The sequence below is a fragment of the Gossypium arboreum genome, chromosome 5, assembly GCF_025698485.1.
Source record: "Gossypium arboreum isolate Shixiya-1 chromosome 5, ASM2569848v2, whole genome shotgun sequence".
NCBI lineage: Eukaryota > Viridiplantae > Streptophyta > Magnoliopsida > Malvales > Malvaceae > Gossypium > Gossypium arboreum.
Genome location: NC_069074.1, coordinates 3,751,237 through 3,775,187, shown reverse-complemented (window position 1 = coordinate 3,775,187; position 23,951 = coordinate 3,751,237). Strand labels below are relative to the sequence as shown.

At 31.5% G+C, this 23,951-nt stretch overlaps 2 protein-coding genes across 4 annotated transcripts; both read right to left on the bottom strand.

Annotated features, from left to right (window-relative positions):
* Positions 1 to 1,986: 1,986 nt before the first annotated feature.
* LOC108471215 (adenine phosphoribosyltransferase 5-like) lies at positions 1,987 to 4,956 on the bottom strand. Of its 2 annotated transcripts, none has more exons than XM_053028744.1 (7): positions 4,436 to 4,956; positions 4,223 to 4,333; positions 3,558 to 3,656; positions 2,772 to 2,921; positions 2,633 to 2,691; positions 2,372 to 2,444; positions 1,987 to 2,178 (listed from the first exon to the last, which is right to left on the bottom strand). In XM_053028744.1, the coding sequence occupies exons 1-6, from the start codon at positions 4,524 to 4,526 to the stop codon at positions 2,373 to 2,375; spliced, it is 582 nt and encodes a 193-aa protein (XP_052884704.1). In that variant the 5' UTR covers positions 4,527 to 4,956; the 3' UTR covers positions 1,987 to 2,178; position 2,372. The 2 variants fall into 2 exon arrangements, with proteins under 2 accessions (XP_052884704.1, XP_017628319.1); XM_017772830.2 differs by having other exon boundaries at positions 3,564 to 3,656; positions 4,436 to 4,950.
* Positions 4,957 to 17,491: 12,535 nt separating this feature from the next.
* On the bottom strand, positions 17,492 to 20,662 carry LOC108474229 (E3 ubiquitin-protein ligase KEG-like). Of its 2 annotated transcripts, none has more exons than XM_053028493.1 (5): positions 20,374 to 20,662; positions 19,514 to 19,912; positions 19,331 to 19,422; positions 18,751 to 19,224; positions 17,492 to 18,589 (listed from the first exon to the last, which is right to left on the bottom strand). In XM_053028493.1, the coding sequence occupies exons 2-5, from the start codon at positions 19,880 to 19,882 to the stop codon at positions 17,638 to 17,640; spliced, it is 1,887 nt and encodes a 628-aa protein (XP_052884453.1). In that variant the 5' UTR covers positions 19,883 to 19,912; positions 20,374 to 20,662; the 3' UTR covers positions 17,492 to 17,637. The 2 variants fall into 2 exon arrangements, with proteins under 2 accessions (XP_052884453.1, XP_052884452.1); XM_053028492.1 differs by having other exon boundaries at positions 19,514 to 19,884; positions 20,343 to 20,380.
* Positions 20,663 to 23,951: the final 3,289 nt, after the last annotated feature.

Sequence of the window (23,951 nt, the reverse complement as noted above, 5' to 3'; positions counted from 1 at the left end):
TTGGTAAATAGTTAATAATGCTTGATGAATGGTTTGTGATGTAATGATAGTTATGTCTAGTATGTGGTAATGATATGGGCAAATTCTATAATATTTATTACATAAGAAAATAACTTGAGCATATCATATTTGTAGATGTTTAAGAGCTCATTTATGCCACGTTGTGTGTTATTGGATAAGTATGTATCTATGCATGTGGTGTGAGAGTGACAAAAGGCTTGATAATTAGACTATTTCGCCACACGGCCTGAGCACATGGGCGTGTGAAGCCTTAACGCAAGAGATTTTTCTAAGTTTTCATGAGTTCTCGATTGGGTCCCGAACGCCTGAATGCATGTATTGGGCCTCGTAAGCTCGCATAAGGGACAAATTGCATGTGAAAAGAAAAGTTTTAATTATTTGAGATTTCATGGCCCTGTTTAGTATGGAAGTGTTAGTAAAAGTCAGGTAGCACCTCGAACCCCGTCCCGGCGTCGGATGCGGGCGAGGGGTGTTACAGAAAAGCCGAAATTTGATTATAAATTATTTGAGCTTCAACTTCATATTTTTATACTAACTTTATAAATATTCATATTTAACATTTACGCACTAGATTTACAAAAATAAGATTCTAAAATTGTATTTTCTGATACCACTGAAAATCAGACATTTTCACTAACTTCGTATATTTGTAACTTAAATTCAAAATAAACTCAACCTAAATATATGCAGAATAGGTGAAGCTACTCTTAACTCATTATATGTTTATACCTAATATTTCATGAACTCAAAACCAAGGAAATAAACACAGGTTGAAGCCCGAAAAAATATAAATGGTTGAAATTAATTAGTGGATTAGCTAAAATAACAAAGCCCACAAAAAGTTCTTCGCCCATACACAAAGTAAGATAAGCCTTAAAGGTCACACTCTCACAATGATCTTTCCCATCCAAAGCTCTTTCAAAAACTTCCTCTTGTATTCTCAAAAAAAGCATTTAGCTTTTACAAAGTAGTTTTTTTTTTCTTATACAACGATAATTCAAATACAAAGTATTCATTAAAAAAAAATCCAATCACTAAGTTACAACTTAAGGTTTTACAAGCTTTTCCTTTTAATTCATGGTAACATAAAATGAAGAATAAAATTAACAATCCTAAATTTGCAAATAAAACTTGGATGTCTGTATATGAAAAGGTGGATCTAGGCACCAACTCAAGCAATTCATTAATGTGGTACGGACAACATTGTAGTTGGTACCAAAAAATGGAAGTTTCATTTTGACCAAGATTTCGATTTCATTTTTACTCCTTTTGTGGTGAAGCATACCAATAGGTACTATTTAATACGATACTATTTAATACAAAATTTTAATATCTTTTAACTTTTATGCTCTACATTTGAAAAATTACTTATAAATTTACTAAGATATTGAATCTAATTAATACACTAGCATATCGGTACCAATATGTGCCAAAACATTGACAAAAACAATATACTCACCAGTTCGATATTATCTATTATTCATCGAAAGATGCTTCAAAGATTAAACACTGAGACGCCCTTTTAATTTATTTCTCGTTTTTCCATATCATCAATTGTTTACTTACTATCATCACAGCGCGCTCAAAATTGAGATCAACACAAGGCAATTCCCACAACGTGCATCAGGACACAGTTCGTAGTAATCAATGACACGCTGCCCCTTCTAATTACATTACACGTGAATTTTCTGATTCCACCGATACCCGTAAATGTAAGGCAAGGAAGATGCCCCGTTTTGCACACAACACACTACTGTATTCTGAATTTTGCACAAAGCCATCGGGAGGGTTATCTACGATTTATCCCTAGCGACACTTTTGTAAATAGTTACATTTGAGAAAATAAACCCATGCTCATATCATATCGCCTACTCGTTCTACCTAACAAACACGTAATTTAAAGAAAAAAAAAGTGCGAGTAAAATAGAATGGATATGAATCATAGCGGCCGGAAAGTAATCGATATGGAGAAACAGCATTTCTTCATTGATGTTTTGTTCATAATTTTGTGGATGGGAACATAAATTGAAGCCTAAGGACAAAGATACACAACTCTAACAAGAAAAAAGAATCATACAAAACAAGCCTTACGAGGACACCATATGCCCTTGGCCAGGAGACGTTAACCACCAAAGGTTGCTCATGCATCACTTTTCTCTGCAAAACAGCAAGGACACAGTCGATCATTTATCAGATACAACGCCATCAATTTCAAGAACTATCATATTTTCATCACCAAAAATCCTAGAACAGATTGATCGGTTTTCACACTTCATCCATGCATAAAGAATGTTTGCATGCATACCGTTCTATTTCACGATTCTTATATATTAAAAGAAAATAATAATACCTTAATAACATCCATCTATCTCACGTGGCTCCACAAGAATATAAAGTGGCTTTCCATTAAGTCTACGTTGCCCCTGAAATAAAAATGATAACAATCAACATAGAAAATCAACCTGATGCCCTTATCCTTCGTATTTTAAAGCAGTAAAGCAATGGAAACTTCACAGTACATTATCTAAATATAGATTCAAACTCCAAAGTTTGATCCTCTAGATATCATTCAATTCATCACAATTTTCCCGAACGGGAAAAAGGATTTTACCTTGACCTCGCGGAGTCCAATAACACATGCACACTCGACCACTTGAGCACCAACGCGTTCTACATAAACAGCAGCCGCAAATTAATACTACGCATAATAATCATCGATAAACTTAGGGGAAAAAAGCCTCAAAGTTTACCTAAGAGTCTTATGGCAGCTGACAGAGTTCCCCCCGTTGCAACCAAATCATCAATTACTATAACACGTTCACCAGGCTGAACAGCACCAACGTGCATCTCTAAGCAGTCACTTCCATACTCCAAGTCATAAGTTTCAGCAATTACTTCACCTATATACAGCAAACATAATGTTTATATTACATTAAAATAAATTTGCTTTTAAGAAAAAGATTGATAAAGAGGGAAGATGTGAACTCTACAGTGATCAAATCCACTAAAATTCCGTAAAAAATCTGATAGCAGATCAATACTTAATTTGCTATTTGATTTTTTGGGTTACAGACACTATTTCAGATTACATATGCATTCGTGATTGACAGCACAAGAAAACAATCATTTGATTAATTAGTAATTTTCTTCTAGAAAAGGCACCCCATCCCCACCCAATCGTTGACCCTTCAATCATTTCACCAGATTTTCTCCCAAAATAACATATATTAGATACCCACATGCCTCACTAATTTCTTTATAAAACGAATGGATTGGATCAACTTCATTCACAATGAGATAGCTGTTTCACTTTTCGAATATCGACAAACGAAGAAGTGAATGGAATAACTCAGCAGCACTATCTCCATCTTATGTCCAATAAACTACTTATAAGTCATTATAATAATCAGAGATTTTAAATTAGAGGACCACAGTTTGTATTTAATAGCTTTTGCAAAATCATATTTCGTATCTATATCAGAACATATACGAATGGACTCCATTCTGTCCTGGTTGATAAACTCAAAAGATCATACTAGTACCCGGCAACTTCCTGGGTTTTCTCAGAGGAACGAACTTTGCACCAATGGCTAAGGCAATTGATGGACCGAACATGAATCCTCTTGCTTCAACTCCTGCAGGTAAATTTGCAATATTTATCTCAGGATTAAAGAAAAGTAACTGATAACAGTACTAAGCACATTCAGTACTAAACACATTCATATCCAACAAATATTTATATAATTCATGGTTCGTAAAATAGTATGATCACTAAATACATTGGGAATTTTTTTGAAATTAAATTGTTCCGGCCACATAATCCAAGGGTGGTTGCATAGAACAGGGCAGGTTGGCTAGAATAAAATCGTTGAGAATAAAACAGCACAGTGTTGACAAAGAGCATGTAGGCATTCAAAGCCTTCCATTTTTTAAAAAAAGTTTCAAGAAAATGAGAGGAGATGAATTTACTGTGATCTTCATTTCTACATTACAGAGTTGAAAGAAAAAGAAGAGTAGAGCTTTGAAGACCAGTGTCATGAGGCAAACATTTTTTTTTCTAAAAGAGAAAAATACAAATATTATTATTATAAAATAAAAGTACAAGCAGAAAACACGGAAACAAAATTTGCAGTTTTCACTATTAAAAAACAAAGAGAAAAGAAAAGGGTGTTTAGAGAAGAAGAGACAAGATACAGAGTACCCGCAACGACAGATATATCCATGTCTCTGTAGCGATCGACAAATATGTCGACGGTATCCTTGAACGCTTTGTGATCCAGCAACAACGTTGTTATGTCTTGGAACATAATCCCTATAAACCATACAAACAAACAAATGACCCGATTAAGCAGAGTTCCTCAAACAAATCAAGCCCAAACTCAAAAGAAAAACAGCTAGAAATAAAAAAGAAAACCTGGTTTTGGGAAGTGAGGAACCACTCTAATGGCGTCAGATATGGCTTGTAGCCTCGGGTCCCCTTTGAGTCCATTCTCCGCTGCAAACATTCTTTCTTCCGACTCTGTTAATTTTCTTTTTCTCTTCAGCTTCGTTTCTTCAATGGCTAAACCACCAAAGACAAAGAGGTTATTATATTGGGGTCCCTCTTTTTTTCACTTATGGGTCAGTCCAGTAATGAATCGGACACTTTAAGGAAGGTTTTCGTTTTTTTCTTCTTTGTTTTGGATTTTCCCTCCTAAAACTTCACTAAAAGATCAAATCTTTTCTCCCCCAATGTGAGTGAGTGAGCGAGAGAAAGAGAGAAGAAGGTAAGTCCATTAAATACTATAATCTTTTGTCTATTTATGTTGGCCAGACCCAGGCACCATTGCTCCAACTCACTGTTACTTAACACGCTGTCTTCAAAGCATGTGTGTCACGCGCTTCACGCATTACTCATGCTCCCCATTAAATTTCTTTTGATTTCGAATCTGAATTCAATATTTAATGCCTTTAAATTTTTAACATGTCCTCCTTCCTCCACCTCGTGTTTATTTACCTATGCTTTTCGAATCTGATATGCTCAATAAATGTTATACACTACTGATTTAAATGATCAAAACTGCACTTCCCATTAACTATTTTAAATATTCAAAAAAAAATATTTCTCACAAAATTGACTTTTTTACGTGAAGAATAAGAAAAAAAAATAAAGGTTGAAATTTTGTAGTTTCCGTGATATGATAAGATTTTCTTTTTGGTGTTTTTGGACAATTAGTTGTCCTACCATTTTTTGTTTTCTTTTTTAAGAATATTTGTCAACTAAGAAAGTTGAAGCCCAAATCCGGACGACTATTGTATTGACGGCTATTTTTGCCTTGAAGGTTTCATAAAAAAATCAGCAAAATTTTTAATATAAATATGATTATAAACAGCATTTTGAACTTTCAAATCAGCTGTTGACTTAAAAGTCCTTGCACTCACAAATTAGCACGCGCGGGGAGGTGAAAGTAGGATTAGGAAAATGCAATCTTCGATAGAAGATCTAATTTCCTGGATGTTTATACTGTTCTGTCAGTGTATCTAATCTTAGGCTCTCAAAACCAAGGTTTACTTTTTTTATTTATTTCTTTTTATCCCTAATCTAAAAAGGAAGATTCTATGAAATTACAATTACCAATTACAAAAACGTATTAAAAGAACAAACAAACGCAGCCTTAAAACCACTTTCCTTTCTATCGACGTTGTCTGAATATGACATGGTAATTTTATCAATAAAATACCATAAATAGCATCGAACTGTAAACTTTTCTTTTTCTATCTAACCCCAGCGTGCTCAGCCTTTTGAGAAGAACGAGGTAAGGGCATTTTCGTCATTCACGACTAATTGACGGCTACTGATTGGCAGAGAATCATGTCGCAGAAGATTTTTCAGATTTTCGAAGTTGTCCCCGAGGTAAGTGGTCCCTTTTAATTTATATATATTATTAGAAATTAATATTATAATTTTGTTAATAACGCTTTTTATGTTAATAAATTTTTTATTCGTTTATTATAATAATAAATTAATTACATAAAAAGGATCACATAATATCTTCTTTTTTTCGAGAATTTCAAAACCATTAAAATTTGTAATAAATTAATTACATTGGACAATTTATTGAAACATTTTCTAAGCTATCACGGAGAAATGACGTGGCAAGTTGGGTAATGTGAATGAGTGGAGATGGGCCATACACGTGGAATAATGGAGGGATCTTAACAGCTTTGATGTGGGGCTCTAGATAGTGGTGGGGTTTATGGAGCCGTAGTGGAATACTGCCACGTAGATGGATTGGTAATCTAGGGCCTTGTCTTTTCCCTATTTGACCATATATTATTATTTTAATATTGTGGGCCCAAGGGTAGATACGGGTGACGTCATCATATACAATCGCACTCCTTTCACTACTCTCAATTCATGTACGTAATTAGCACACTCCAAAGAATTCCCGTGAAGCACGAAGCCTAAATTCGTGTTCATGAATCTTTGCTTAACACATGTTTTTAACATTCGAATGTGACCTTTATGGCATGAGATATTTGAGTTTTAAATCTAATTTATTGAATTAATTTATATATATTCAATGCATATTTCCGTATTTTTAAAAAAATTCTACTTAAACAAACATCGATACACATTCTTTTCATTGTTGTAATAACAACAATATCAATTCAAAGTTTGTTTGATAAATCATTAAAAATTTTTATTTCATTAAAAATATTGAAAAAATTTAAATATTTAATATTTTAAATGTATTTGATAATCATTTTATTTTTTATTTTATATAAAATTTTTAACAAAAATGTATTGAATAAGATAAGTAAATAGGTAAATACTTATTAATTATCGTTAATGTAGAAAATATTAAGCCAAATTTATTTTATTAAAGTTTTTAAACAAATTATTATTTTTAAATGAAATATTCAAATTACTATATTTATCTTCCATAAAAAACCATCTAAATAATATAAAATATTATGTTAATAAGATTAAAAATAAAAATAAATAACCTTTTAAAATGAATATTATTTTTATCGAACAATATAAATATATTCAATATTTATATTTACTAACCTATCAAACAATTTTCTAATATAAATTCAACACTTATAAAATTTATCTTTTTATTTTTAAATTTATCAAATATATTGTTATTTAAAACTTTAATCACTTGAATTTTAACATAAAATATTTCATAAAAATCATATTTAAATGTAATAAATAATTAGTTTAAATATTTTTTATTTTGTGTGAAAAATTATCACCCACGTATCAGGTAATTTTAGCACATTAAATTTTTATTTTTGAAAAAGGTATTTATTTTACTATTACTTAACCGTTTGTCCTCCTAATTAAAATTACATGAAAAAGAAATTATTTATGTAGAATTTTAATATTCAATTTTGTCCCAGTAAATTTATTACAACAGATTGCATCTTATTTTTTTCAACATGAACTCTCCCGTTTTTAGAATCCAAATAAATTATAATTTTTCATATAAAAAAATAAAAACTCTACATGTTGTCAAGTAAACAAAAGGAATAATATGTTGTTAAGGAAAATTGTAAAATGGTAATTGAACGCGCAGATGAATGAGCGTGTGCCGCAGTTTTATATGACGGACCCACAAAAATAAAAAATGGACGTACGGGATTAACTGTTCATGCGCACGCGAGTTGTACTGAAAAAACATGATAACATTATCATTAACACTTTTCGATTTTTTGATGGACTCTCTCACATCGCCCTCTTTGATATTTTCTTCTTCTTCTTCTTCTTCTTTTCATTTCACGACTATCGTTTCATCCATCTATGTTTTTCTCTTCACCCTTGTTTTTCAACGCTCCTGATATTCTCACGTAACTCCTCCTTCCCATCTCCACCCTCAATTTTCATCATGCGTGATCTTCTCTTTAACCTTTGCTTTCTTTTCCAAATCTTCACACAAAGTCAAACGCATGGACATGAGTTCTGGTCCCCGTCCTTTCAACTACCACGTGTCAGTTGTCTTAGAACATTATTTACTTATGTCCAAAATTTTAGTGGAATTCGAAATTTTCCTAATTTTTTTTTCCCTTCTTCCAACAAAATTTCATCTTTTTTAATCAGCGAAAATTGAAAATTGTTAACCATGTTGTTTGCTTCAATGGTTTAATATGGATTGAAAATTTAAGTATTAAATTTAATTTGGTATTTTAAAATTATTATGAAATATAAATAAATTGTTTGATAATTTTAATTTTTAACTTTTAACTTTTAAAATTTTAAAAGTAAAATATTTAAAAATAATATTAAAATAAACAAAAAATTGAACAAAAATTTATATTATGTGATAATGAACTCCTTTCTATTTATCATTTTCTACAATTTTTCAATGAAATTTTTATTATTTGATTAAAAAATTAAATGACCAAAAATATTAATTTTAATTGATTTATTTTTCAATAAGTTATTGAACAAGGCCTAAGGCTCTGTTTCGTTTCTAAATTTTTATTTAAAAATTGTTCTCTATTTTCTAAAATATGAAAAACACGTGGTAAATAAAAATAAAAACTTGTAAAATATAAACATGAAAAGTTATTGAATAATGAAAATATGAAAATATATTTGGTGCCGATTTTATCTAAAATATAAACATTATTTTCTAAAATTTATTTTTGAACTTCTAATTTTCTTATCATGGATATTTAATTTTTATCAATAATATTTGTTTTAAGTAGTTTCTCTTATTGACCTTTTCTTAAAAAATTATGTTGCAACTTTTCACTAAAAGTAAATAATATTACTAAATTTTTTCAACATTTTTATCTATATATTTTATAGATAATTAACCAGCAGTTTAAATTATACAGATAATTTTCATCTACCGTCATATGTCCCTAATTAACATTTTTAAAAATTAAAAATTTAACACTATTTGTAAAATTAAAAAACTTCACATTAAAAAAAAGTCCATATTTTATTTTAAGAAATGACTTAACAGTGTTATATATTTACCTTAAGCAGTAAAATTTAGGGTTTTATTTATATATTTTATATATAATTAATAAGTAGTAGATTTTTAAAATTATACTGTAACACTCCCTAATTCTTATCCGTCGCCGAAATAGGGTTACGGAGTATTATCGAACTTTTCAGAACGAATACAAACATTAAACAATTCAATTAGTAGACACTTCATAAATTAATCATATAGTCCCTTTTATGGTCCCTCGAATCCCAAAGTATGTGTTAAAAATGAATTGGGACTCAATCAGAAATTCGGAGAATTTTTTAATAAATCTTAAATTTTTTCCTAAATGCAGGGCACACACGCCCGTGTGACCCTGTGACATGCTTGTGCTTCAGGCCGTATTCTATCCCGCGCAACTCTTTGACTTACCTCACACGGCCAAGTCACACGCCCGTGTGCTATGCCGTGTGGTCAATTTATTTTTTTGAAAATTTAGTTCAGTTTTCACACGACCAGAACACATACCCGTGTGCTAGGCCGTGTTCCTCACATGGCTGTGACACACGCCCGTGTCTCTGCCCATGTGGTAATACCTGAGTATTCTGTTTTGAAAATTTTAAATTGCAGAGGACACGCTGTAACACACCCTTAACCCCATCCCGTTGCCGGAACAAGATTACGGAGCATTACCAGCCCTTACAATACTTGTATGCATTAAACAGGGATAATTATGATACATAATTTAAAATTATGTCATTTTTGTATCTTAAATGGGCCTATAATGATTACTATAAACATTTGAATCCAACCGGGGTTCGACCGGAAGTTTATAAAAATTTTCGTGAAAACTTAAAAATTTCTTTTTCTGAACAGTGTCACACGCCCGTATGACCTAGGGGACACGACCGTGTACCCTTCTTACACGTCCGTGTGGGAACACCATGTTGTTTTTCTTTAGAATCTGTTAATTTCGCACGGCCAAAGCGCACGCCCGTACGCGAGCCGTGTGTCTCACACGATCTGATCACACGCCCGTGTGACCTGGCCGTGTGGACTTATGATGAGCTTCGTTTTGCAAGTTACTAACCCTGTAAAAACTTAAGCTTTAAGATAACATTTTTTTTACCGACTCACAACATGATTAAAACTTGATTAAACATATTTAATGCCAACCCAACTTGACAATAAAACATTCAACCAATGTTCTCTAAGTGGTACCACAGTCTAGATTGACTTTAAATTTTGTGTACAATCTTAAACAACTTACTTATATTAACTTTCAAGCATGCATATTTCATTTTATGACCTAATATCTTTAAACCATTCTTGAACTTTTTTACTCTATCAACTTAATAGCCTAGGTACATGCCATTATCAACAATTAACATATTTTACCTTGTTGAGTTCGGGATCGGCTTAGGATGCTGATTCGACGATCTTTCTTTAACCTAACTTGCACACGGAAACAAACCGTATGCTGAGTATAAACTCAGTGGTATTTCTATAAACAGAAGTACTGAATAATGTAAGAAATTTAACATTTACTTAAGTCATATATTAATCATAATAAACTTGTAAATCACTAAATAATAAAACCCGTCATTCATATATACATTCGAGCTTTAAACTTTAACTTCATAGTCACTATACTTCAGTCATATAACTTAATTTCATAACATATAAACCTTACCATTTGATTCGGTCTACCTTTATTGTCCATTTATACCTTTCATTAGCAGTCAACATTAATGTATTCTTAAACTTTAAATATTACTTTAGAATCTTAATACTTCAACCATTTACTCTTCATCATTTAGCTTTAAAACCTTATTAATCGATCTTCAATATACTTTCATTACTACACAGTAATCTTCATCTGTTATATAATCAAGCAGTCTTTATAGACATAACAGTTAATGAATAATAAATTAATAACATTCATTCTTTGATATCATTGATTATCCCTATTAACATAACTCGGACCCAACGGATGCACGGACTTAAATCCAACCCACACACAAGGGATATTTCACAGTGTTTCATCGGCCAAAGCCAGAATAAACTGTATCGGTAATAGTAACAGTAACGGTACACAAAGTACCTCAACGGAACAAATCCGGAACAGTAACAGTAACAGTCAGGTACAGAGTACCTCTTCGGAATGAATCCGGAACGGTCATAGTAGTCGACACATATAGTGTCTCATAGACACACAGTCGGAATATCCCTAACTCCTCTGGTCCTATGGCATGCCAACTATATCCGACTAGCCCAACATTGTTAATAAGGTATCCAGTCAACTTTCAATTTCCACTTTCCATTCTTAATTTACTTTCTCTTCATTTCAATACCTTTACATATCAATTCACATATAATTCAATTTCAATACAATATATATTTTTCAATTTTCCATTCAATATTCACATATTCTTTTCAATATCAATAATCACTAATAATTTATGAATTTTTATTCAATTCAAAATAATAATAATAATAATAATAATAATAATAATAATAACAACAATAATACTTACCATTCATATAAATAATAAATTCAACAAGTAATTATTAAATTCGATTTATAGAAATACAAACTGTATTTTCTCGAGCTAACTCCCATTATCTTTGCCATTTTTTCTTGCTTAGCCAAGATTTCCCGAGACAACATTAGCTATTTAACTTTCAAGCCTTGAAATCTCAATTTTTCCCTTTTTTCCTTCTTTCTTTCTTTCCCCTTCTCTCTGTTTCATTTCATTCTCTTTTTCTTTTCTTTATTTCTTTTGTTTCATTTACTTTTATATTTTAATTATATTATAATATAATATTATTCTTAAATAATAAGTAAGTATACATATATATTACAAGTGTATATATATCATTGGTACACATATAAATTATTATTACCACACACTTGTCTTTATTTTATTTATTCTATTTATTTAATATAAAATAATATTAATATAATAAACTTTAATTATTATTATTTTACTTATATAATAAGTAAATACACATGTATAATACACGTGTACCATTTATATTTGTACACATTTAACTTATTTTAACCATACATTTGTCACCCTTTTGGCTTATTTGCTTATTTAGTTATTTCACTTTTCTTTATTCTATAATTAAACTTTCACTCTTCATTCAATTTAATCCTTTTATCTAATTATCCTTAATTTAAGTTAATTCAATTCATTAAACTTTAAATTAATTACTCACTTAACTTCGTAAATATTTATTATAAATATTTACGAATCCATTTTTCAGAAACGGAGACCTGAAAATGCACTTTTTCGATAACTGTAAAATTCGGGTCATTACACACACGGCCAAACCACACGCCCAAGTGATAGCCGTGTGTTTCATACGGTCTGGTCACACGCCCGTGTGCCAGGGCATGGACTCAAAATGAGCCTTAAACATCAAGTTTACCAACCCTGCAATCTTAAACAACAAGCAACTCAAAAATCAATTATTCAACTAATTCAAAACATATTTAAATACACCTAAAACATGATAAAACTATCAATTTATTAACCTAATCAATATACCCTTATAGATACTTATCATATGTATAACAAAATAATTCATTAAGACTTCTTTCAAACCAATTTCTAAATTATGTCAATTTCATACTTACTTTTGCATTAGCTTTAACATTCATGTTGAACCTCAAGATAACACATAAAATCTATTATTTAAGTAATCAATATCATCTTATAACATTATTTACATTCACTTCCTAAAATGACAAACTTAACATCCTAAGTACATGCCATTACCAAAAAGAAATGTAGTTCACCACAATGAGCTCAGGATCGACATTGGATGTTGATTCAACAATCTAACTTTAACCTAACCTACGCACGAAAACAAACCACACGTTGAGTATAAAATCAGTGGTATTTCTATAATCCGAATACGTTAAATATAAAATTAATGTTACTTACACATTCAATCATGCGAATACTATAATTATACAATAAACAATTCATAGCTAAATCATTTATAACACATCCACTTCCAATCAATTACTATCCCAGATAGCTTTTCACAATGTCAACACATATCACTTGAACCATAATATTGGTTATTCACATTCAATTCACAAATTCTCTATTTATATATCTCTAACCATATTTCATTTCATTATTCAATATTATTCATATTGATCAAATTTGCCAATTCATTATATACTCCTATTAACACGACTCAGACTTTGGCGGATACACGGATCTAACTAAAACGCACCAGTATGACACCCAGTGCCTCATCGGATATTTCAAAGTAATAAATTAACACCGAGTGTCTCATCGGTCATGCCGAAGTAAATTGGTACCTAGTACCTCGTCAAAATTATCCAAAGTAATAATGTGACATCCAGTGTCTCATCGACTCGAAGTTAAAGTATCCGTGAACTCTTCCAATCCTATGGCATGCCAACTATATCCAACTCAGCCCGATACAGTTAATAGGGTTTTCAAATCACATTTTCTATTTCAATCAATATCTATTACAAATCAATATTCACATATATTCACGAATTCAATTTCAATATCATAATATCAATACTCACCTCATTTCACTCACCATACATATTAATCAAAATACAACAATTAATAATAGCTAGATTTGGGTTATAGAAATACAAACCGTAATTCTCGAGCTACTCATTAATCTTGCCTTTTCCTTTCTTAGCCGAGATCTCAGGCTCAATGTTAGCTACAGAATTAAAACAATTAAAATTCATCAAAATAACACAATTTAACATTGAATATTTCAATTTATATACAACTTTTGCCTCAATTCCAATTTAATCCTTAATCAAATCTAACATTATTTTCTTCACAATTTTATTCTTTATTTTCATTCAATTACAACTTAAAACTAAATTTAAATCTCTAATTTCACCATAAATCCCTAAATTTCAAAAATTTCCCAATTTAGCCCCTATTACTTCAAATCTTATAATTTGTTTTACAATTCAATCCTTTTTCTCAATTCTAACTTAAAATTCTATCAATTTAACCTCTAACACTTCAATTTATTCAACACGAACAACTTCTAAAATTTCAACATAAATCAAGTAGTGCTTTGTTCTAGGATTCTAAAAACATCAAAATTACAAGAAAATGAACTAAATTGTTTTACCAAATTGAATTTGAACCTCAAAACCCTAGTTTCTCCCTTTCTTTTTCTTTATTTCTTTTTCTTTCCTATTTCTTTTGCTTCTCTGTTTCTTTTCTATTGTTTTATTTCTTTTATTTCTTTTATTATTAAACTATTATAATATAATATAATATAATATATATTTATACTTAAATACTAAGTAAGTATATATATATTACAAATATATGTATGTATTTACTACACATGTATATTACCATTACCATATAAATTGTCACAATTTGGTTTATTTATTTATTTAGTCCCTTAATTTTCTCTATTCTATAATTCAACTTTTACTCTATATGCAATCCAGTCTTTTATACCTAATTATTCTTAATTTCAACTAATTCACCTAGCCAAAACCTAATTAACCACACAATTAACTTCGTAACTATTTTAAATAAATAGTTACTTAATCCGCTTGTTAAAACGAGACTTAAAAATTCATTTTTTGATACCCGTAAATTTTGGGTCATTACATATATAGACAAGTTTAATATGTCGTAATATGTCCCTAAATGATATTTTAAAAATTAAAATTTTAATACTATTTATAAAGTTAAAAGTTTTTCAAATAAAAAATCCATATTTTATTTTAAGAAATGACTTAATAGTGTAGCACGTAAAAACCTAGTAATACATAACTTCCTACTTCTTCTTAACATCACCTAGACATCATTAAGGGAGCTATGCATTTCATAGCATATATAACATCTATCGATGCATTATATCAAGAAAATATACTATGAAGTGTTTTTTTACAAGATATATTAATTCGTCATATCCTGCGCACACTATGTCGAGTCTCATTCAAGTCAATTTGAACTGTGCTCTAAGTTGATACATGTCAACTTATCATCGCATCTAAAAAAGGGAGGGTAACTCAATGGCTAAGACCTAAACTCAACCCTCATTCTCTTATAAATACCCCTCATCAGATAAAAAGAAAGACAAGCAACCTTACTCCGTAAAAAAAACCCCTATAATCTTCCAAATACAATAGCTTTCCACCATTCGTGGTGTGAATTGCTCTCATCTTAGTGACCTTTTTATATTTTCGTAGTGTGATTGACTAGCACAAACCATCCATATAAATTGTGTTCTAACAAATTTTATGCATCACCATTTGAAAGAAATAATATTTTTATTATTATGAAAATAAAAAACCACAAAAAATACTTTCATTCATGGAAATACTTAAGATAAAATATATAAATTATTTAAGTTTTGAATTTTCTTGTCTAATTTGGTGGTCTAGAATTGTTCACTTTTAAAATCCACTCAGATTCGAACATCATAATATGTGCATATATAATGTGAATATGTCTCTACCATAAATACGTTAGTATTAACGACAGAATTATAAATTACCAAAAGAAAATCTTTAATTTACATATTTTTTCATTTATTTTTTGCAAGGAAGACATATTTCTTGTTTACATGTAAGAACGGATAAACTTGTTGGACCGTCGTATAGAAACAATAGCGTTGTGTTTTTCCCCCTTTTCACCCTAATATTTCAGAAAAAATTGGCGTTTGCAACTTAAGTAGAATTAACAGCTTCGTGATTCATTTTCCGATTTCTTGTCGTGTCGACATAAATACGGTGTCGGCAATGCCTGCATTACAGCGAATCTTAATTTCCCCTCCCATGTCAATAACAGATATTCAAAAGAAAAAAAATATCATATTTTTGGGCCCACAAATATAGCGTGATCCTGAAAAGTTAATTGGGCATGGACCTCGTACTATCATCCAATTCCCAAGTGTGATCAAGTTTATCCGTTTCAATATCGAGGGATGCTTAAACATACCTAACCTCAAGCAAATCTTCAACAACACTTTACAGCTTATGATTATCTGACAGTTTGATCCAAACATTTGATTTTCAATCCCTTCAAATTGCACTCTATTCAAATCAATTCATTGTCCAACTAATGTTATTTAATTTCACATATGATAAATACTTAATCATATTAAATTAATCAGCTACTAATATAATAATTCAATTTTCACTGTATAGCTGCAGACAGCTCGGAATTACTTAGAGAGAATTGAATGTGGGGCCTCTGTTTTCATAAAAGATAATCACAAATTAAATAACGAGATTTCCTAAGATGATTTCTTAGTATCGATATAGGGTTGTTGATAATGATGTTTAATGATAATCATTATAATGACAGTCTCTTGTGTATTGAATGACAACAAAAATGTATTGTCTTTCCTGTCTTTAGCTTCAGTTGTTTTCAACTTCATACAAATCTATTACCCTCTTTTGTTCAAAGTCAAAATGTTCGCAGAACCAAAAAAAGAAGACAACTTAAGATTGGAAAATATTGCATTTTGATATCTACTATTTGTCTATGAGGTTTTATTTTTTGGATTAGAAAGATGGAATTTGAATAGGAAAAAAATGCATGAATTGGATAATACTCGGTATAGATTATTTAGAGACCACTGTTTCCTTTGAGCCCGTTACATTAGAGGTGGGCTGAGGCAAGGGGCCATTTTAGTTGTTAAGAAACCAACTATTCCAAATTCAAAACAGTGATGGCATTGCCCAAATGCCAAATTCAGGCTGAGTATTTGATCTCTCTAAAAATATTGTTTCAAGTGCTTTAAATCGATCCATTCCAGGAACCATCGTAGGGTCCAAGCTATTACGCGTGTGATCTCTTCATACAATGACGTCGTAATCAGCTGCACCAGTGGCATAGAAGCTCCGCAAATGTTTTGTCGACGCTGAAGTCAAGGTGAAAGGTCAACGTTTAGTTTGTAATGCTCATAGGATCAAGGGGTAGGTTTTTGTTCAAGTAAAAAAAAAAAGTATTATATATAATGTGCTCTCAAGAGCTAAAACATGGGATTCTCTGCTGCTCTTCGCCTATGCATTGTCTGGGAAGGAAGATGAAAAGAATAAAATGAAGGTTAACAATTTTAACTCCTGAATGAAGCCATTGAGTTTCAAGGACTCCAAGAAGCCATTCAAGAGAAAGAAGAGCATTTGGAAACTTAAACAGAAGTTGAAAGCCGGTGCGACTAAATTACGGCAGCAGACAGTGGGGTGGTAATTTCTGTAGCCTTTTCTGGACGCAGATTTACACAATAATATGTAGTCTTTTTTGAACGATGGTATCTCAAGCTGAGCAATTCTGTTGCAAATACAAGGGGTATTTGAGCTCCCTTTATCATCGAAGCTGAATGAAAGGGCTATTACTTAAACTGCGCCAGTTGTTTCTTTATTTGGAGGCCGAAGGAAAGTCAAACCATTTAGATCATGCACTTCAGTGACATTTCTAGAAAGCATATACAGACTATAATAATCACAAGATTTAGATCAGCTGAATATATGCAGAACAAAGAGATTATGCACTAAAATATGATTATAGATGATTGAGATGTTTACAATAAGATGTTTGTGGTAAATAACCAATTATAGTTGTAACAGTTTCCTACTGTAAATCAACAGAGTTAGAAGATGCTTCTTGGGTATATGGAGTGGACCAGGAAACTATCGAGCAGCACCTTCCCCAAAAAGAATATTTGCCACGGGAGGTGGAAGCCATGCTGGGTTGCCACTGCCTGCATGATCCATATGTTGGACATCATTATGAATCACACTGCTCTGTCGCTTTGCTTTTGACCTCCCAATTCTCTTTCCAACAAATGATCCCATCTTCATTGCTGTAAATAGACCCAATGCAATCAGGAGTGGCCTCACAGCCCAGTGAAAATCCTCAAGATGTTGATACTTTTTCACCACTCCTGGACAATTCTTAAAGGAAACCACTTCCACTTCAGCTGGATCAGCCAAAAAATCGCCAAGTTCCTCTCCGAAAGTTAATCTACCTGGGAACTTGACAACAAGGCATCCGTTTGGTAGGATCCAGCAAATTTTCCCAGTAGCCCACATACCTCCTCTTTTGCGAGGCCAAGCAAAGCGCGGACTAAGCACATTAGATTTCAGCTTAACAAACTGACCAATGCAGCAAGTTTCCGCCATCTGAAATTGTGAAGAACTTCCCTTCCAAAGAGTTTCTAATCCTATGAACCCAACAGCAACATTTCCATCACGGTCAATGTAATGAAGAATACCCACTGGCGAGTGCCTTTTGTCTTCCTCCTTCAAACGTACCCAGTCCCCAGCTGCTAAGCCAAAAGTAACCCTCTCCAGTGTCGAAACACTAACTCTTAATGGATCATGAATACCATGAATCTTCACCAAAACAAAACCATCTCGATCGGTGCTATAGTCTACACCCACCACATTTCCTTCTGGGACATCCATATTTTCAGGTTTGCAGGAGTTAGATGGCTTTCTGGAACGCACAGTGTCACCCACTAGCAAATGATCCTTTGAAAGAAACCACTCTGTGTAGCCAGTGGTGCTATGTTTTCTGTCTGATACGATTGTGCTCCCAAGATCTGTCCAACGCCCATCATCTTCACCTCCATTCTCTGAGCTGAACAAGAGGTCAATTAGCTCAACATATGAACAATCAACAATGTCATTTAAAATTGCTGTTACATGGGAAGCTTTGATAAATTTCCACTGCACTGCATATTATAGAGAACAGACCTCATTTCTATCTTAAACTGCCATATAGACATAAAAGATGCCTACCTTTTAAACACATGCAATATGTCTTTCATTAAAGGACGGCTTCTGAAGTCATACTCGAAGCAGCCAAGAAGAACTTTCTCAACTGCAGGAGGAAGACCACTAGGAATAAGTGGTTTCTCCTGTTTTCTGACAACCAGGTCATAAATTTCATCAGCTGATTTCCCATGCCAAGGAACAATACCAGTGAGCATCTCCACAATGCTGCATGCGAATCCCCACGAATCAGTCTCAAATGATATTGGACCTCTTATTTCTGGTTGCCACTGTTCCGGAGCCATGTAATTGGGGGTTCCAAGCCTGTGTGTCATATCTGAGCTGGGCAATTGAATTCCTAGTAATAGATATGGAATACCAATATCCCCTAGAACAGCTTGGTCAGTTTCATTAAGAAGAAAGTTAAAAGGTTTAAGGTTCAGAACCAAAATCCCTTGCAAGTGCAGTTCCAAAATCCCTTGTGCTAAATTGATCCCATACCTGCAAACATTAGACGCAGTAAATGTAAATTCACTACTCAGCTGCTATCTTAAGCATTAACAATAAAAAGAACGAGACATAATCTTCCATCTATCGAGTACATCACCTCAAAATGTTAGGCAACGGAAGCTTTCCTCCCTTAAGGCGAGTCATTTTATCACCAATGGATCCCTCATAAAATTTCATAACAATACATATCTGCAGGTAAAGTAAACAAAACTCATTTCTTAACAAGATAATCAACTTTCATCTTGAAATCAAAATCATCTATATTAGCTGCAACACCCACCTTTCCACCTATAATAGAAATTCCCTGAAAAGAACAAATATTATTCACACCTTGGCACTTGGAATATAAATCATCAAACTTATCCAGCAAAGTCCTCATATCATCCTGCTTAACTGGATGCAGCATCTTGATGGCAACTTCATGGTACTGATGATCATATTCGTTAGTCGAACGATGATAAGTTGCTAACCAAACATCGCCAAAAGGCCCCCTCCCAATTCTATGCCTAAGTTTCAATACTGAAGGGTCAATCCTCGGAATTCTCAAATTCGAAGCTGAAACCACGGTTCTAGGTTGCTCATCATCACCTTCAATGAAGTCATACTCAGAGAAACTGACGGACAGAGCGTCAACGACTTTCCCAGCCATTCCTTCAATCCCCCCCCCCCAAAGAAAAACCTTTAGAAAATACCCATCAAAGGAAAAACATAATACATGCTAACTGATATTAAAACCATGAATTCACAAAGCATCAAATACGATCTTAAAGAATAGTGATATGTTAAGGTGGTACTTGTTTACGGTAATCTACAATAAAGAATAAATTTAGCTTTTTTTCCCCTCCAATTATTAATAAAACTTCGTCAACACAAGTAGAAAAAGGAATCATAATAAGTTACCAAAAAACAAAAAATTTAAACGAATATTCCGATCGAACTTTTTTTTTTTTTAAATTTTGTTCTTCTTTTATATTCATTCATTCGTTTCTTTTTTTTTTCCTTTGCACAAGGAATCAACTGAAGAAAAGTCGTTTTCAATTCCTAAGAGAACCAAAAAATGAAAAATAACAACAATAATAAAAGGAGATGGAGCAGATGAATAACCATACTTGAAGAGACAAGCTTCATGGTAGAACTTACCTTAACTAAGACCAGATTCGATCGGCTTCTAAAAGGATAACAGTTGAAAGAGTACGGTTTTGAGTTATCGACGAATTAAGATGAGAGAGGGAAAAAAAAACGAGAATCTTTGAGATATTTAAAGCGGAAATTTGACAAATAATTAGTGGGAAAATTGAAGGGAAAGTGAAGAGTGTGGGAAAGAAAGTGAGAAGTTTTTGCTTCGGAATCTAAAATGGCAGAAAAAGAAAATCAGGAATATCGCCCAAAGTGGATAATTGTTATGAGTTTTAATGATATTTTCTAAATTTTGTTTTAAGTTATATTAAAATAAAAAATAAAATTATAGACCAATGATTAACAAAACTTATTGGGTTATTTATTAATTAGCCAATTTTGGTCAATAGAGAGCTTCAATCAAAGCTTATATCCCTAAAAACAATACTAACTTCCAATCTTTATTTCTTTTTTAAATTTTGATGAACAAATATAAACTAACAATAATATTTTTAATCACTATCATAATTAAAAACTTTTTATACTAGCCTTTTGTTTCCTGTAATAAAAGGGACTTTAATGTTAAAATTTACAAGTTTTGAATCAAATAATTATTTATTTAGTTTGTAAATTTGTTTTGAAATAACTCCATATAAAAATAAAATAAAAAAAAAACATTTTTCCCTTTTCTTTTCCACGTTCTTAGTGATTTGATTACCAATGTATTGTCCTGTATCTTTAAAACTTAAATTATCAAAATTAAATAAATATTAGAAAGAAAAGAAAGAACTTTTGTTTAGAGGGAAATCGTAATCATAACAAAATTAAAGAGACAGATTTGATGATTTGTTAAGAGGGAATCAACAATCAAGGAATGAGAAAACAGATAATTGATTTTGTGGCAAAATTATATTTTTGGTTCCGCTTATTAAGTCAATGCTAAAAGGCGAAAGGGATGAATAATCTTCCTTGAACTGCAAGTTAATTTTTTTGAAGACTACAAAGACATGACAGCGATTACTTCAACAAATCACCTTTAAGGTGTTTTGTAAGCTACAAGTTAAAATAACTGCAGGCCACTGGGGATTAACATTTGGGCGAACCAGCCTGCTGTTTCGTTTTCTTGGGCATCCGAGTTTATGTTTGTTCTGGTTATGGTGAGAATTATATACCAAATGATACACAATCAAATTCGTTTTGTTCTTGATTGTGAAAAGTATTATTTTTGGTTCATTATTAAATAATTAAATTCGGAAGACCTCAAATTTGTGTGTGTTTGATTGCTCAATTGAGATGGACTGACATTGGTTTATAGATGAATTTAAACTACCAGTCAGAGAGGATTATAAATATTTTAACTGTGTATAGTAAGCCGCCAATTCACATATTGAGGTTCTTTCTATCATGTTACCCCAAAAAACAGTTAAGCAACTCGAGAAACTGGGCTTATCTCATTTTTTCATCCTACATTACATTGGGCTATGTATTGGATAGTTTGAGGAATGAAAGTGGGCTTGAGCCCATTAAAACAACGTCTTCGTAATCCAATCTGCTAATGCACGACTTGATCCCCATGCAAAATTTATTTTCGTCGTAAGCTCTACAGTGACTTGAAATTTTTATTTTGCAATAATTAACTTTTTGCTTTCAGTACAGGAGTGTTGGAGAAAATTTTGGTATACAAGGTTTTTATTTAGTGGCGAAGCTAGGGCTGGTTGGATGGATACTCGTAAAATCGAAAATTTTTATTTTAATTTTTTATAAATTATAAAATTTTAAATTAGTAATGATAAAATTATATTTTGACATTTAAAAATAACAAAAATTATAAAATTATAGACTATTAAAATGATAGAATTACATTTTATTATTAAAAAAATATAAAATTTAATTTTGATCTCCAATTATTTTTCAATTCTATTAAAAGTTTAAATTTCTGAAAAATAAAACAGAAAATTCACAGAATATGAGCATTTAATCGAATATTTAAAAATGAATGATCAATGATCACTAATTATAATAGAAATTTGACTTTTAGGTTTGATCAAAATAATTGAAAGATGAAAAATTAAAAGAAGTGGAAAAGAATTAAAAGGTTTTTAAAATTTATTGTTATTTGTTTGGTTGTTGGTAGGAAAGATGTAAAGTGTATATTTCTTTTTTATTTGGTAGAACTGAAAAATGAGAGAAAAAATGATTTTTAAAAATTATATAATATTATAATTACATACTTTTATATTTTTCATTTCGTTTCTTCTCCTCATTTAAATTTTTAGTGTATTGGAATGAAAAATTTCCTACTTAATTTTCAATTTTAGATGATACTCAAAATTTATTTATTTTCCTTAATACTTTTTACTATTTCCATTCTTTCACATTTTCGCGCAGCCAAGCAGGATGGAGTGTAATTAGGGGTAAATGTAAACAAGATTAACACGAAATTAATCTAAACGGACCAAATCATACTCAAAAACAAAAATGGAATGATGTTGTTCTTGCTTTGTATCCCAACACCCCCACAAGGAATTGACATTCTTTGCGGCTGCTTGTCGAAGATCAAACACCCTAATGATGCAAATTGAAGTTCAAAATTTTCTTTTACTGCCTAATCTTTTTGAATCTTGACTTTGAATTAAACAGAGCTAAGAAAAGGGTGAGTCGAAACCTAGTGTAAAGACTAGAGGCAGGGTCGCTTTCACATTTATAGCACATTGGATGCTTACAGCCTGCATGGATAATGGCACTAGTACTAACCCTTAACAATGGAAATGTACCCTTTAAGATAAGGTGATAATGCGACCCCGCCGTCCCCCACGTGTGCCTTCGAAATAGTTGAGTTTAGAAGGGAAATTAGGGGACATGGTTTCTTGGAGTGACTATGAACAGCGAAATGAAATGAAAGGGTTTGTCTCTCTCCTTTAAATAGCTGTTATTGGTTAGGGGATGCTTTGATCTCTCGCAGGGGGACCTTGTTTGAGTGATGAGCAAACATAAATGGTTGCTTTCCTAACGTGTGGACCTTTGCCTCTTCTCGATTTAATTGTGTTTATAATTTTATTAATTTTATTAAACAGTTAGATAAACAATTATTCTGATATCTTTATATAATATTAATTATACTCATTCACGCAAACTCTTAACTCTTATCGTACATGTTTAAGTGACTGCAAGCGACACAAATGGTGGAATCCAAACTTGCTCTTTCACGAGAGCAATTTACTGGTTCAATTAAAAAATAAATTTAACAAATTGATTAATTAGTCTACTTTAATCAATCTAATTAAATTGATTTAACATTAGTAATTTTGGCCGGTTAAACCGATCTTTTCCCTTTAGTTTCCATTCGAGTATGCAAGAGTGAATCCAAAACCATTTTTAGGAGATGGAATTGAGTAATAAGATTTTGAGAGAAAAAAACATAATTTTACAATATATTAATTTATGATTTTATTATTTTTAAGGGATTAAACATAATTTTCTTCATTTTAGAGGGTTAAGTGTAATTTTATCATAAATTAAATTTTAATTTACTCATTTAATAGGTACTTATATGATAATTTTTTCATTTGAGGAGGGAAGTTAAGACCTCTATTTATCCCTCT

Bases quoted from the DNA above. Each gene is read 5' to 3' on its own strand.
- LOC108471215 (XM_053028744.1), bottom strand. From the start codon at position 4,526: ATGTTTGCAGCGGAGAATGGACTCAAAGGGGACCCGAGGCTACAAGCC. The intron at 2,922-3,557 runs GTATGATCTTTT...TGCTGTATATAG, and splicing joins CAGGAAGTTGCCGGGTACTA to GTGAAGTAATTGCTGAAACT. The intron at 2,692-2,771 runs GTAAACTTTGAG...CTGTTTATGTAG, and splicing joins AGCTGCCATAAGACTCTTAG to AACGCGTTGGTGCTCAAGTG.
- LOC108474229 (XM_053028492.1), bottom strand. The intron at 19,225-19,330 runs GTGATGTACTCG...TAATGTTTGCAG, and splicing joins CCGTTGCCTAACATTTTGAG to GTATGGGATCAATTTAGCAC. The intron at 18,590-18,750 runs GTAGGCATCTTT...CCTCTTGTTCAG, and splicing joins ATATTGCATGTGTTTAAAAG to CTCAGAGAATGGAGGTGAAG.